This window comes from Spea bombifrons, chromosome 9 (genome assembly GCF_027358695.1).
Source record: "Spea bombifrons isolate aSpeBom1 chromosome 9, aSpeBom1.2.pri, whole genome shotgun sequence".
NCBI classification, from domain to species: domain Eukaryota; kingdom Metazoa; phylum Chordata; class Amphibia; order Anura; family Pelobatidae; genus Spea; species Spea bombifrons.
This window is the reverse complement of record NC_071095.1, coordinates 26,832,345-26,848,300: the sequence shown is the minus strand read 5'-3', so window position 1 is coordinate 26,848,300 and position 15,956 is coordinate 26,832,345. Positions and strand designations below refer to the sequence as shown.

The window sequence follows — 15,956 nt, the reverse complement described above, 5'->3', positions numbered from 1 at the left end:
TTTGTACTAAGTCTTTTAATGTGCATCCCATTTTGCCCGTCGTACTGAATATATCTACTTCGTTCTTCTATACGGGGGACCCGCTGGTTAAATTTGGAAGGGTAGGTTTGGAGCCGGGCCAACCATCAAAAAAATAAAATAAAAAAAAGAGCTTTGTCTGAAATCAAACAGAAAGCGGCATCAACCGCGCACCGCACGTGAAAATATTCCTTAGATGGGCTGATAATTGTTCGGTTACCTTGAACTCTGATTATGCGAGATGATTGCTGCCTTTAACCCTTTTTTCTGCGGGAGAGATTTGCATTTCCATTGGTCCCTGGCTTTGAGGTCAGCAAATTAAATCATCCGGTAATAGCAGACGGCAAGCAGAGAAGCGCCATTTATTTAGCCGGTATGGAACGTCTCTCTGGTTTTTTTTTTCTCTCAAACCCTTTTTTTGATGGGTTCCCATGCGGCGGCTTTTATGAAAAAAATACAATGATTAAAATGACAGGCACATTATAAAACTTTATGTGGCAACGCCAACATTTCTCATTCTTGAAATGTCCCCCCTGATGACCCTGTGCATACTGGCGAGGAACCGCGTGTTGGGGTTTATAATACTCTATTCCATTGTGGATACGATGAGCTCGTATCTTGGATCTTATTGGAGCTAAAATCTCTTCTAGGTGAAGTTAACCTTTGTCCTCCTTAAGAAGATTTAAAGGTCCTCCTCTACCCTTAGTCTATATAGACTTTGCCTTGTAGTTCGAGATGTCCTTTTTCTCTAGGTGCACAAGTAGATCTAACCCAGTCTCTATCATAAAAGCCTCTTTCAAGAAAGGACAGCGACAGGTGGGGTAACTTGAAGGAACTGAAATCTCCGAGATACTGGTGATACATTATGTAGCCGGGGTCTGGTTCGAGACACATTTCTTGATGATGTGTTCGACGAGGGCAGAGAAATCATTGTCATAGTGGTAGAATAGACCAGCTCCCTCCTCTAGCCAGCATGACCTAGGAGTGTATGATGGCCAGACTCCCTTAGGACCCAGGACATGACATGTATCCTTTCCAAAGAACACTTGGAAGAACATCTTCAACTGTCCAGTAACACGTATAGGTAAGTATGGGTGGTTTAGAGAGAGTGCCTTATCAAGATGAATGAGACTCCTTAATAGTGTTGGCTCTTGTGACTCCCAGTTGACTATTCCTTCTGCCATCTATTTACCGTAAGCATGTTCTTCTGCACCGTGTATCTAAGTCTCCCAAAATCCAACTTCTACACATGCTCTAGTTCTGTTGCCCTACTTAAATTAATTCTTCTCTTGCGACCTTCGTTGAGCCAGTGAATTACATAGAATTTCTTCTCTCTTCCTTCTCTCCATCTTTCTTCTGCCTGCTTAACATTTCTGTCATAGAATGTTGTTCCCCAGGGCCTCCCTCTTTTTCCTGATGAGCCCTGCTCGCCTTCTGCTCTTCCTCAAGCACAAGCTTCCCGGAAACCAGTTCCACACATCAGCTCCTTGTTTTATAAAATGTTCCATTTCCATCTAAATTTTGGTACTTTGGAAGATCCGTCATGCTATCTTTTCCTGTGAACTTACTCACATAAAATATATATATATTTATTAATCTTTCGGTTTCTATAGTAACAACCTATCCGTGTCTGCTATTGTGTCACACAACAATTAAACATTCCTTAAAAAATAAAAGTTTTATCATATATTAAAAATGTGGCAATATGTAAGTGCATAAAAAAAGAACCTGTGTATATATATATATATATATATATATATATATATATATATATATATATATATATATATATATATATATATATTTATTTTTTTTTATTATTATTTTTTTTGGTTGGTTTTATACTGAAAAATATTTGTATGATTTTTAAATCATTTGAAAGAAAAGTTTCCAAGATGCTATTCTAAAACCTCATGTTTTTTTGTATTCATTTTGAAAAAAAAATAAGACGAAATGTCACAATAATACCTAAAAACTATGAAAAGAAAGATAGGAAAGCTTGCAAGGCGGTTTCATCACAAAAAAAAAAAAAAAAAAAGACTCCTATTTAGGGTCCTATTTTTTTTAATTTGAATCGCTATAACCTTTGTACAGAGCTGAACGTTATTAAAAACAAAATTCAGGGACATTTAATATTTTTTTATTTATTATTTGTATGATTCGAACAAAGTAAACAGAAGAATACACTGTATTCGTCAGGATAAAACCCGAACGCATCCATAATAAAATAAGCGTCATAAGAAACACTTGTTTTGTCTGCGGTCTAAGCATTTGATACCACATTCAATGCCACGCATGTTATTTTAGGGATGGTATTTAATTTACAAAATAAAATATCTGGCGGAGATTTTTTTTTTTTAATGCAATTTAATACAAGAGAAAAATAAAATAAATTTCTAATTTAACCCCTTAAGGACAATGGGCGGTCCCAAAACCCATTGAAAATAATGCATTTTCAGCCCGTACATGTACGGTCTTTGTCATTAAGGGGTTAACTTAAAAAGGTTTCAGGAGACAGTTCTGGAGAAAATTAAAAGTGGGGAGCGGCCCGCGACTGTAGGATAACGGGTCGACCAAATATAATTTTAGTTTTATTATTTTCTTCCAACAGAAATATAGCAAATCCAACCAGTTGGGGATTAGCTGTTTAAATGGAAGCTGCTGGGTTAATCGAGTGCTGGTTGCTGTTTGTTGTATTTTTTCTTCTTCTTAAATAATTATTGCAAAAAAAAAAAAAAAGTTTTTTTTTTTTTTTATATTATCAGCATGATAACAAAAGCCCCAATTTTCCCGTCCTTTTGATGGCTGCATCAGCCATCTCTAATAAAAAAAAAAAAGAAAGACTTTCTCACAGAAAAAAAAAATAAAACCCATAATAATTGGGGGGTTGTGTAATTTGGAAAACAAGATTAGGACACGTTGCGACTATCCATTTACAATATTTGTGATGAACAAAAGATCGGGCTTAATTAATGCTTTTTTTTTTTTTTTTTTTTACTGTTTTTTATCAGTCATTTTAATGCATTTTTTCCAAGCCACGCTATTGTGATGTGTAAGTGTTTTAGAGCCATTATCTTGACAAAGGGAGTGTGTGTGTGGGGGGGGGTACGAGAGGCCTGCTGTTTTAGAATTTAAATGCCATGTTGAAAGCTGTGTGATCCAAGCAATTTATTATGGGTTAATTCTGCCGTAAACGCATCAAGAATAAGCACACTTCTAAATTTAAAGTAACTTTTTTGAAGCCTTAAGTAGAATTAATGTACAAATATTTTATATGTTCAGATAAAAGTAATTTTAAATATAATATACATATATATATGGTTTGGATTATGCTTAATGCGAGTGTATTACTGTTATTAATCAATATCAAACTTGGGGGCGCCCCAATGTGGAATTCCACGCCAACGTGACTTAATACGAACATGAGGAACATGTCTACAGACATTTAAAGTGGGAAAAAGGCCTCCAACATGGCTTCTCTGATAGACACAAGTTGACCAAGAACTGGTCAAACTCATTAGGTCAAACATACTTGCTTGACCCCAAGTCCAGCTCAAAAGGATAATTTCAGAGCCTTGAACTCTATAGCAACTCAACTTTTAGTGAATGGGAGTGTCCAAGTTCCATCTTGGTTCCTTGAGTCAGGTCAATGGAGTTGGCCTTATAACTCAGTAGACTTTACTGGATAGGATCTGCATGACTCATCTAGTGAGTAGACTCATCTAGTATACGATGACATTGCAGGTGGATTGACCCACAGTGTGTCTTATCCAAGGAAGTAACTGGAGGGGGACGAAGAAAGCTTCTTACATACTAGGCACTTTGGGCAATTCACCTCTCAAACCAAGATCTTTAAGGGCTAACTAGGTCTCGTGGACAGAGAATGTCCTTGGTGTCACCAATTCATCATGCCCTTTAGAAACACAGAGCATTTCCACGGGTTCAGCGCCCGAGTGCATCTTAAATTACCAAAGCTAACCAATGATTTAGCCAATGTTTTAGTAATACACGCAGCACAGAATGAGAAGACTGGATCCAGGGCTTCTTACGCGCATGTTGCATGAATGCATTAAGCGTTTCCAGCTCAGAGGGATGAGTCTTCCAAGTAGCTACTTCGCACAGCTTGAGTAAATGTTATCTAATGTGCTAATTAGAGAGTCAGGGGCTCTGGCAACTCATTCGAGTTAATTATGAGTTATATCTTGATTTTTAAAGAGCCATGGACCACACTTCCAGCATGTGGTTTGTCCGTACGGATCTGGGTATAAAGCAGAACACGCTCTGCAAATTGCTTGGAAACGCTCAATACTTGTTACATATGAATGACTGTTACCAAAACGACCACTAAAACAGTCTTTTTAATATATTTTTTTTTACATTAGGTTGGTGCCTCCGGGAATACCTCCTGCCTACAGATACCATGGAACCAGCCTCAGGCCGTCCTTTTAATCACCAAGAAAAAGCCTCAGGCAGCGTGGTAATGAGTATTAACACCGGAACCACATTGTGGGCAATGTCTTAGTTTGCCATTTTAGCAAATGGTTTTAATAAATAAAATTAAAAAAAAACGGAGCCAACAACAGTTGTCCCTGTATAACACCAAGGTAACGTAACCTGCTATAAAGAGATTGTATAAGCTAAATCGGCTGACGAAAAGATGGATGGCGAACCTTCGTTGAGAACACCAGCCTCTGGCGCAGTCTGGAAGACTAGTGATTTTGTTGTTTTTAATATAAAAGCACAAACAGCAAACCACTGTCTCCATATTGCACCAGTAGAGTTGCCATCAGGATTCCAAAGTCAAGGTCGGCCAAACTTTCTACTCAAGGTTTAAACGTGAGCGCGACACGCTGGAACTTGTATACCAAACCAACCCCTTTGGGTGAAAGTCCTGCGTTGCTGGCCGCCCAAGATCTTATATTAAAGAAAGAAAGAAAATAGCCCTGTTCGGTGATATTTTTCGCACACAGATGATATTTAATCTTTTTCTGCATGACCTTGTTCCTTACAGAATGCTTGGAAACAGAATCTTGACTGCTAATAATAAATGCTGAGAACCGTCAGCAGAGCGAGGTGACGCGCACAATTTTCTTTTTAGTTTGACAATTAAACGTAAATTAGACAGAAATTATGTGCAATGCAACTATATCCAAATTAAACGATTTAAGTCTAAATGATGCCAAATTTGTTACCACTTGTCTGTGTCTGCGGTCAGAACATGTTGCTTTATCATATGCGATAGCTTCTGATGTTCTGAAGTAAAGATCATGGAAGATGAACTAGGTTTCTATTGCACATCACGTCTGAGAGCACATCCTGCAAGTGACATCACGCAGGTAAGCATACCTGCTTCATGACATCACATCCTGTCCCCCAGCTCCTTTATTCTGTTTCACCTATAAAGTTTTTTCACATTTGTCTTTTAATCATTGACCAACAGCAGTTTTTGGGTGACCTCACCTAGAGACAAACATACTGCATGTCTCTAATTGAGATTCGCCTTGCTTGCCCAATTTAACTGTTGAGCATAAAGCAGGTTATCGCCATTAAAGAGTGCTACCCAATGCATGTCAGCGAATTAAGGCGCTAGCCCAAGCCATGCCTAACTTGAACACAACTAGATGAGTTTCTCGTTGAGCTTCCCATTAAAAGTCAATTGCGTTCTCTGGACTTCGAGTGACAATTCCAACCTCTGAATCGTCATGCCCGTTACCAGGGCTCCACCGACTACGGATTTCTACTAGTTTCATGAACTAATCAGACGCTGGCTGATCAGCTCCCAAAACATGTATTATATAGCTAAGGCTGCAACCCGTTAACATGTGTGTATTACACATTACAGACATACAGATAGCCGCGCAGCTCACCGCTCTAGAACATACCTTTAGCCACAAAGCATCGGGCAACACCGATAATACGATTCAAGCCACAAATCTCCATTACGTTGCTATTAATATAGGCTGTGATCGAAATGCAGCTCACCCAGGAATCACGTCTTGGCTGCGGGTATACTCTAATACGCATTCTGACCCACTGACCTGGATCTGATTATAGGCGCTTATCCATATGCCAAGACCGAGTCCCGGCTCAAATCAAAGCTCGGCCCTTTTAGATTTATTTATTATTTTGTTTTTGTTATCTGTGTAGCCTGTAAGAAAAAAAAAAAGAGAAGTGCAAGAGACAGACACCGACACCAATTTGCCACAACGATTGATTTAGTGACCTGGACAGAAAATGCGATAACAGAGACGTTAACAATTCTGTTACCAAACGCTAACATTTGCTCTATTTCCCGCTGTGGCGGCCAGTAGCTGCAAACTACTCGGGAGGCGCTGAACGAACTAGCACAAACGTTTCAAAGAAGCTTAAAAGTCCGAGCGTAACTTTGGAAAACAAAAATAAAAATATGAATTTGGTTTATTGTTAAAAATCTATTCAAAATAATAAACAAAAAAAAAAAATCAAAAGGTTAGTGTTAGAATTAAAATAACTTGGGACAGTGGGGGAAAAAAAAATCAACACACTGAACTTCAACTGAGTTAAATACAGTTATTTAGGGCAGATATGAGCCATCAGCTAATGTAGGTTTTGTTTAAGGAACCGTCTGTTTAATAACTGCATGATGTCATCAGGAGGGCAAAAGCAGTGCCGAGAAGGGATATTGTGTATTTTAAAGGGCAAAATATTTGCCGTTCCCACTTCTCTAAATGGGGAAGAGCTGATCGGGTATAATCCACAACGCAGAGCACCATCTTTTATGCCTCGAAAGGAGTCCTCAGACTCAGCTTTCACCTTCCACGATGCTCAGCGAGTGGGGCGCATGTAACAGCCGGGATGGGGTCATTGTTCCTCTGGAAATTTGGGGGAAAGGGGCAGTTGTTTCTCCTTAGGAGGGTTGAGAACCGAGCAGTCTTTCAATAGCCGCGTTGATGTCACCTCCTGTCGCTATGAGAGCTTGAAGGTTGGCTTCCCGGTTGATAAAGCCCATCGCACTTAGCTGGTCCAGCTGCTGCTGGAAACGCACTTCGGGACTCTGGCCCTGCACGGAACGAAGAGAGGAATTACTAGACGATAAGATTTTTAATATGTTACAACTGTCTGACTAGCCCTTCTCAATATGCGATACCAGGAAGCTGAGCTAAAGGCTGGGATCTGGCCCTTTCGTTGTACCTGAGAATTTCCCCCAGCCAAGAGTTGGATCATCTGCTGTACCATCTGTTGCTGTGGATTGCTGCTACCCCCTGCTGGAGTAGTACTCGTTGGCGTGGAAGAGGTGGTACTTTCTGGGGCCGTGGTTCCTCCCGATGCGGGTGGCATTCCAGGGACACCGAACGAACCAAGACTACACAAGGAATTAAGGGAACAAAGTGTTAGTAATGACCTTGTAACGGACAGGTCTGTTTGTATGGTGATAGCAACATTATAGACTCACCCGGAGACGAGTCCAGGGGCTTCTGTCTGCAGGGTCTGAAGGCCTTGTTGGATCTGGAGCAGGGCCTGCATTGCCCTGGGGTTGGTCATTACGGAGAGCGACTCGGGGTTCTGCATCTGTGAGATACCACGACTTACTCAGCAACTACCTTTTGTGATTTCTCTATCCTACTGTTTTCACCTGGGTCATTGTCTCGTTTGCCCTGTAAGTCTTTCTCAAATATATATATATAATTTTCTCTTTTCTCAATGTCACGGTTCAATTATCTCCATAACCCGTCTTCCATTCTATGCGGATTTAAGTTCTTTGTAGCTCAGTTTAAAGGTTGCTGTTCCACCTACTAAGAATTACATTCGCCACACCCCAGAAAACAGTGATATCGAATGTGATCTCCTTTATATTTGTTTGGCTGGGAACATTTGTCATGCGACGCAAAAGCAGGCCATGACAGGTTGTTGCCATAGAAACCGAAAACACTTAAAAAGGTTGGGGATGTTTATATGATTAAACCTTGAGAGGAAAGTATAGTTATCAATCTGATATTTATTTGCTTAACATTCAGTCGAACCTTTACTGGGACGTAGGGAAGAGCCGCTACTCCCCAAAAATTGAGAGGACTCTGATAACAAGCCCTGTCCTGCAATCAAACACATTCCCACTGGTTACGATGGCCGCCCCTGATCATACAGGACTAAGCACATCGTCCCAGCATCACAAGCCTTACCTGCTGTAGAAAGGCAGGCAGCTGGTTTCTTAGCTGTTCTTGGAGCTGAGGATTTCCAGAGAACAGTGGAATGTTGACCATCAACTGGAAGAAGGGAAGAGAGGTCACCGTCATGCCTGACCGGCACACAAACATCACAGCACGCGCACACACGCTGTCAGGGAGCTAGCCTTACCTGAGCTGCTAAGTCTGGATTCTGGGAGAGTGCCTGCATCATATTGCGCATGTACGGGGCGGATATCATGCTCTGCATCAGCTGGGGGTTTTCGGATATCTGCTGCAACATTCCCTGCATTTCGGGGCTATTAAACATGCCTAGAAAACAAAGACAGATGTGCTTAGTTGCGATTATTTAACTAGAAAAGTGACTAATCATTTGCAGAGATCAGTTCTAATTATGTGGATATTTAAAATGCGTCAGCGACTACAAAAAAAACCCAAAAAACTGCACAGCTCTGGCTAACCTCGGTTATGGCGTAGAACGAGCATGCAGCAGTTTTCATACGCACTACATATATATTTAACAAACGTATCACCATCTTATTGTTAGCGATCACGTACAGCATCTGCAACATTTTTCAGTTCCCTGATACTGCTACTCCTACAGAGGGCTTGGTGGGCCCTTCATAAAGCAATGAATCAGTGAGCTTCTTGCAGGATGTTTTCCCCCAATGCATAGCGATATCCGAGTTGAAATGCCGTTAGGCACTAAAGTAAACACGCAGATGCAAAGGATGAGCAGGGTTATTTCCATAGCCCCTCTTATGTAGGTGCGCAGGGGGCAGCTTTTACCTGTTCCCAGGTTAGCAGCGTTGATCCCAAACGGGTTGGACACGGTAGGGGTGCTTTGGCTGGCAGCGGACCCAGTATTTCCATCACTGTTGGAAGTTTGGCTTTGGGAAGCCGATGAGGAAGGGCTCCAGGGGTTAGGTAGGGGCTCCCGATTCTCTGTCCGCAGAGGCTGAGACGCGGAGCTCTCAGAGCCGCCAGCCGTGGAGAAAGGGTTACTGCCAAACTACGGATTCAAAGAGAAAAAGTGTCTCAATAAGAGCGAATAAAGGGTGCACATATGTATAATCCTCACGGCAGGGCTGTATTCAAATAACGGTTACCTCTTTTGGTGCATTTCTCTTTCGAATGGAGTCTATTAGTCTAGCCCCCACACCTGTAAGCTTATCACCAAGCCACTCTACAGCCCAAAGTTAACTGATCTGCACGTGCGTTGCGTACATCCAGTAATTAAGTCTTTTGTGCTTCCAGAATAGAAGAATTCAGAGCGGTATGTAGACTTGTGATTATAGCCCAATAAACTTAATTCTTATAAAGAAATAAATCCTCTAAAAGTAGTAATTAAACAGAAGGGAATAGAAAAGGTGTATTTAAGGCGCTGTAGTGTGGATGCACGTTCTCCCTCTGGTGTCAGTATGCAGGACTGCACGGACGTGTACCTGTTCTCTGGCTGCGCTGAACATCGGCTCTTGGATATCCGTGTACATTCGACGCAAGGCATTGTATCCCCCGGGGATGCTCTCCAGATTACTGAGGGCTCGGTCTTGGTTCCTCATCATCTCTTGCATCATAGCGGGATTACGGGCTAGCTCCATGGTCTGAAAAATTAAATGGATGATGTAGGCACAGAAACGATCAAAACAGGGCTAAATAAAACCAAAAAGATTGCACTTCCGGTTTTACAGAGGAGCATATTTTTCATCCTCACGTTACTTTAGGCGAGGTCCTCCTTACATATCTTGGGTTGTAATCTGGTAGCTAAATCCTGCCTCAGCTTCACTGATTATCACAGATATTACAGCAAAGAATTAATAAACCTCTAGATAGCGTTGTAAAGCACTAAAGCCTAGCATGTTGATGGGGGGGGGTCTATACTGGGGAATGGTTCTACTATTCGTGAGCAGAGTGGGTGTTGTGGTTTCCTCACCTGCCTCATGAGCTCAGGATTATTTAGCATGTGACTGATCTCCGGGTTCCTCTCCATCAGCTGCTGCATCTGGGGGTTCGCCATAATCATCTGTCTCATCAGATCAGGGTTAGACATCATATTCTGCACCAGGGGATTCTCCATGATCTGAGACAGCATCTCTGGGTTGGACATAAGCTGCCGCTGCATCTGCTGCTGCAGCTCCATGAAATTGGCGGAGCCCATGCCGAGGTTACCGAGCCCTGCCAGCCCACCGAAACCGGCTGAAATACACAAGGAGACGATATAACGTCACATACAGTTTAAAGTCATTAAAACGTTTCTGGATATCAGTACAAAATACTGCCCAATATTTAAACTTAATATCTCTAGAACAGTCCCACAAATACCCAGCCAATGTATTAAGGTTGCAGGAGCTAAATGCAAAGTCTAGATGTGTTGAAACAGAAAATTCTCCTTTCGGCATATGTCACATGTCTTCATATACTCACAGAGGGGGTTCATGGTCGGGGGTGCCCCGTCTCCCGGGGTTGCACTGCTCCCGTTCCCGCTGCTCCCTCTGGCGGTGCCTTCGCTGCCCTCTGACGTAGAGCTGCTGGAAGGGGCTTGGGATTGACCAGCGGGGTTCCCGGTCTGTGCAGAAGGTGATATGGAGGCTGCAACAGCGGCGGCAGTGGGTGACATGGCGGAGGGATCTTGTGATCTGAAAAGGCAGACAAACATGGGTTAATTGGCGTGTCATATCTAAAATAAAGCTTACTGCAAGTTTCTGGTGGGAGATTAGATCGCTTCCAGCAAAGGCATGCAATCATGCGAAATCCTGTGACAGGGATCAAACAGATTTTATTTTTAGATAAGGATGGAGGGCAAACAAAGATAGTAAATAAACTAAGTACACGTGCCTTTTATAGGTTGATGTAGGTGTTAGGAGCTGAAACAGTTAATGAGAGTATGCTCTAAGGGTCAAACCAGATTAGAAATGACCTCTATCCCCGCTTGGTTCAAAGTTCACTCCTGGGAATGTGGTTTACCTATAAACTTTGTACCAAAAAAGCAAAATCTAGCTGGCATTTCTACACCTGCCTGGACAGGCTGAGCGAGTCACTCAAGGGGTCTCTGGGAGTGACTCTGGGGGGTCTCTGGGAGTCACTTAAGGGTCTCTGGACGCACATCGAGCCAATCAAGGCTCGACAACCAGTGTAACCAGCTAGCATTTCTACAGCATGACCCGGGGAGGTTAAGCGGGTGAATGCTGTACAGTAGTACGTGGATAAATCTATCTAGAATTTAGATGCCAGCTTTAAGGACGGAGCCATAGGCGGCAGTAAACAAATCAGCTCAAAAAGCCAGCGGTGACATTTTAAGCATGCTTGGCTTCTGCGATGTGCATAAAGAAACATTTCTCCCCACACGGGAGATCTTTCTCATGCAAAAGTGCGGATATCGCTGCTCCCTGATGGCCAGATCTCCATTCATAACTTCCCTTCCAGCCTCCTATCATTTAGATTACCTATATAAAAGCTAAAGTTACACACAACAGATCACTCTTTGGGAATAAAACGGTTATAGAGGTTGCGAAGGCGCTCTACACCAGCTCGAGGCGTCTTACTTCTGCGGGGTCTTGATCACTAGATGAACGGTCAGGCCGTCTTTGATGCCATGCTGGTTCAGGGTATCGCCGTCTTTCAAGATCTTCCCGGCAAAGATCAGTACCAGCTGATCCCGTTTGGCTTTGAACCGTCTGGATATCTCTTCCTTAAACTGTATTAAAAAAAAACAAAAAAACAATTACTGTCTGGATCTACGAGCGGCCTGCTATACGGCCCATATACAATGGGTTATTCATTTAAGAATGAGAGAACGAACTGCTTATTGACACCAAAAAGCGCCCACCTTAGGCGTCAGGAACCAATTCTCAGTTGCCATGGCGACTTGCCACGTGGGTTCCGTAGATCCCTGCCTTACATTATTTTTTTTGCTTCATACAGCTAGACCTAGAAAGAAACCTCATATCTTTAGACTGATTAACCCATAAAGGTTACACCGCCACGGAGCTGTGCCATGCCAAGGACACTGTCACCCGTCGACTACACCGTCATTAAACTGCATATATCTCCAGGGCTGTACAAAAACACCAACATTAAAGCAGAAAAGGGATAAATCCATATAAATAGGGAATGAAACGGCTGTAAGAACGCCAGGCCCTCGGCTGTCTGGCTCCGGGGGCTTCTCCAGCCCTTCTTACAATGCTTGCCACCTTCCCCGGCTGCGTCTGAAGATATTCAGCCAAAGACGAGGTATGAGATCAGACGTGTGAGCAGCTAATCGGATTTCCCGTAATACAATCATTTCTTAAGGTCCGTACGCTCTCGTTCCAAGAAACGAGCAAAAAAAAAAAAGAGCAGCAGCCCCTCGTTGAAGTCTCTCGATCTGGTCCTCTGAAGACCACGTAACATCTACCAACAATCCGCATCGCGTTCTGATCATAAACCGACTATTTTCTAAATATGAAGATATATATTTTACTCTCCTGACGGTTACACAAATGTCCCAGGTGCATTCACCTTCAGAGACGAACGCGCACGATGAAAAGCTAACAATCCATTCATTCGCACAGAGACTTCGTCCGGCCCCTGTTAAAAATCGGAATTCACTCACAGAGGGCCATTCATTCGCTCAGCTATATAAAGTATATAAGAAAGGCAGCATGGAACCAAAATTGGGGAACGACTCTCGACACCGACTTAATGTGTTAAAACAACACAAGGCAATAGTTACATCATCTGTTATGGGAGCACGAGATCTCTGTGGACCACGACTCTACGCAACCACAATAAAGCGTCCTGTGCCAGCAATGAAGGGACAAAAAGCTACTTCAGACGACATCAAGACCAGAGTCTTTTAGAGCTGAAACAACGAATCGATAAAATCGATAATAATCGATAACGGAAATCATCGATAACGATTTCCGTTATCGATTAATCGAGTGATCAATTCGTTGTTGGAGCACTCGGCTCCTTTTACTTACCTCCGCGAGCGTTCCCCGCTTCTGCTACACGCTCTGCAGTCTCCGCCTTCTTCTAGCTACGTGACGGATGTGACGTGTTCCGGTTCGCTCTGTGCGAGTGGCTCCATTCGCACAGAGCGATTCGCGGGGGTGGGGGTCCACGGCGGGGTGGGAGTGGGGTTTCAGGGGATGCAGGGCAGGGTGTGAGTGTGGGTGCAGGGCAGAGTGGGGGTGGGGGTGCAGGGCAGAGTGGGGGTGGGGGGTGCAGGGCAGGAGACTGGGTGCAGGGCAGAGTGGGGGTGGGGATGCAGGGTGTGAGTGTGGGTGCAGAGCAGAGTGGGAGACTGGGTGCAGGGCAGAGTGGGGGTGGGGATGCAGGGCAGGGTGTGAGTGTGGGTGCAGGGCAGAGTGGGTGCAGGGCAGAGTGGGTGCAGGGCAGAGTGTGAGTGTGGGGGCAGGGCAGAATGTGGGGGCAGGGCTGGGTGCAGGGCAGAGTTGGAGACTGGGTGCAGGGGCACAGTGCAAAGTGCTGGGTGCAAAGTGCCAGTGCTGGGTGCAAAGTGCCAGGGCTGGGTGCAAAGTGCTGGGTGCAAAGTGCCAGGGCTGGGGCAAAGTGCTGGGCGCAAAGTGCTGAGTGCTGGGTACAAAGTGCTGGGTGCAAAGTGCAAAGTGCTGGTGCAAAGTGCTGGGTGCAAAGTGCCAGGGCTGGGGCAAAGTGCTGGGTGCTGAGTGCTGGGTACAAAGTGCTGGGTGCAAAGTGCCAGGGCTGGGTGCAAAGTGCTGGTGCAAAGTGCTGGATGCAAAGTGCCAGGGCTGGGGCAAAGTGCTGGGGGCAAAGTGCTGGGTGCAAAGTGCCAGGGCTGGGTGCAAAGTGCTGGGTGCAAAGTGCTGGGTGCAAAGTGCTGGGTGCAAAGTGCAAAGTGCTGGGGCAAAGTTTCTTGAACAGTAATAGTCCACCTCTTTTCAGAATGTTTGGGGTTATTTTGTTTCATAAATATTGTGTTTGGGTTCTTGTACTTTGAAAATATTGTTTTTTATTACATCATAACAAAATAAGAATGTTAATGTAAATTTTAAGTTGTTTTTTAACATCCAGTTCATTAAATTATTTTAAATAAACGAAAAATTTGCATATTGTTTTTTTTATCCGATTAATCGATTAATCGAAAAAATAATCGGCCGATTAATCGATTATTAAAATAATCGTTAGTTGCAGCCCTAGAGTCTTTCCTGGTTAAATTTTGACAAGACACCGTAAAGAACGCAGAGCCAACGTTCTGGATTTCTTCATGACAACCAGCACCCTGTAACAAGCTCACATTATACACCTGACTGACAGCTGCCACTCATACTGTCTGACAGTCGCTTCATCACCTGGTACAGCCAACAGGGTAACTGTCCATCCTAGACATGTCTACTGGTCTTATTGCCCATGGCAGGCCATAATTCATGCTTACCACACATCTATAGGGTAAGCGTCTTTCTACTTGTTGGTAGAGTCTACACTTTTCAGGTCTGGCTATGCCTGCACTGATAAATGTAGCCGGAATCCAAATTTAATTGGTTTCCTGAGCGATCAATTCATGCAGCCGCCATGTTTCATCAATGAGTTGCCCGGTCACGATGAGGTCTTTCAATTACTGTAACCCAAACCTCGTGGAAAGATTGAAAACTCTCTCTCCGGTCTGAAGATCTCCCTGAAGGTGTGAACGTCTCTCCTGTTCACAACATAACTGACCCCACCACCAACTCTTCACACTTTAGACCATAAAAATATTGATTTCAGGTCTACGAAGAACCTCAACGTCAGCACCCTGCCCTTAGTTAAGGGGGTCTTGCACCCTAAAATTGAACAAACATTCCTAAAAAAGACCTTTGCCCCATAACTATTGGGACATACCCCAATAATTCACAGCATTAAGCCACCTCCAGGGCAGGTGGTCTCGGACCCTAAAGTTCTAGGTACCCCACTAAGAAGACCATCGTCACCATCGTCTCCATCCTTTGGGGCCATACCTCATAACACGAAATACATTTCAACAAGTCCTCTCTCAGGGGGTCCTGCTCCCTACAAACCTAGGTAGCCCCCATCTCCCAAAGGCACCCTTCTAAGCGATAGGACCATGTCTCATAGCTAATGATACTATGCCGAGAAGCCCCTGTGTCTGGGTAAGGGGGCCCTGAAGCCTTAAGTACCCAATTAAAGAGCCCTTTAACCATGTGGCTTCTAGGGACATAGCCTCATGGCACAGGACACCCTCCCTCTGTTAAGAGCCCTCACCCCTACGGTACCCAGCACCCCACTAAAAGGTCTCTCTGACCCATCAGGCCTGGAATGAGCGGAGGGGCATTATTTACACCCCCTAAAGCCCACTGCGGCTGCCACAAACCCCAGGAGGCGCCTCACCTCCCGCACACAAGCCGTCTCTCCGATAACAATCTCCTCCTTGTCCTTCGGCGTCTTAACGGTGACCCGAATAAAGCCTTTTCCCGGCCCCTGTCCGGTGTGGCCGGCATCGTCAGCGCCGCTCTCCGCCATCTTGCTCGCACCCGCCCACCAGGAGGAGGGGATACATCCCGCAGCCGCGGCTCTTCGCCTTCCCAGGCAGGCTTATAGAAGAGCGCCCCCTGGCGGACTGGAGGTAATCTAGAAACTGCAGCGTCACCCTCCACACCAGCAGATCACACCAGCCAATCGCAGGGCGGCGTTAAGAAAAAAAAAAAAGAAAAAAAAAAAAAAAGCAGAAGGCGGCTGGTTACCATAGCAACCAGTTCAACCAATCCCCATAAATCTAGCATTCAGCTGAGTCTCAAAGCGAAGCTTGAACCGCACAGAACT

General features: G+C 44.1%; 1 protein-coding gene across 1 annotated transcript; it reads right to left on the bottom strand.

Moving 5' to 3' along the window:
- Positions 1-6,215: 6,215 nt before the first annotated feature.
- Positions 6,216-15,699, bottom strand: UBQLN4 (ubiquilin 4). Its single transcript, XM_053475238.1, has 11 exons — positions 15,525-15,699; positions 11,720-11,871; positions 10,602-10,813; positions 10,111-10,373; positions 9,623-9,781; positions 8,967-9,189; positions 8,350-8,489; positions 8,175-8,258; positions 7,451-7,566; positions 7,189-7,360; positions 6,216-7,057 (listed from the first exon to the last, which is right to left on the bottom strand). The coding sequence occupies exons 1-11, from the start codon at positions 15,654-15,656 to the stop codon at positions 6,905-6,907; spliced, it is 1,806 nt and encodes a 601-aa protein (XP_053331213.1). The 5' UTR covers positions 15,657-15,699; the 3' UTR covers positions 6,216-6,904.
- Between the last annotated feature and the right edge of the window lie 257 nt (positions 15,700-15,956).

What these genes read in the sequence shown, in the direction of transcription:
- UBQLN4 (XM_053475238.1), bottom strand. Translation starts at nt 15,656, where the DNA reads ATGGCGGAGAGCGGCGCTGACGATGCCGGCCACACCGGACAGGGGCCG. An exon ending in ATCCTGAGCTCATGAGGCAG is followed by an intron (nt 9,782 to 10,110) that starts GTGAGGAAACCA and finishes TTAATTTTTCAG; the next exon opens with ACCATGGAGCTAGCCCGTAA. An exon ending in GCCCCTGGACTCGTCTCCGG is followed by an intron (nt 7,361 to 7,450) that starts GTGAGTCTATAA and finishes TTCCTTGTGTAG; the next exon opens with TCTTGGTTCGTTCGGTGTCC.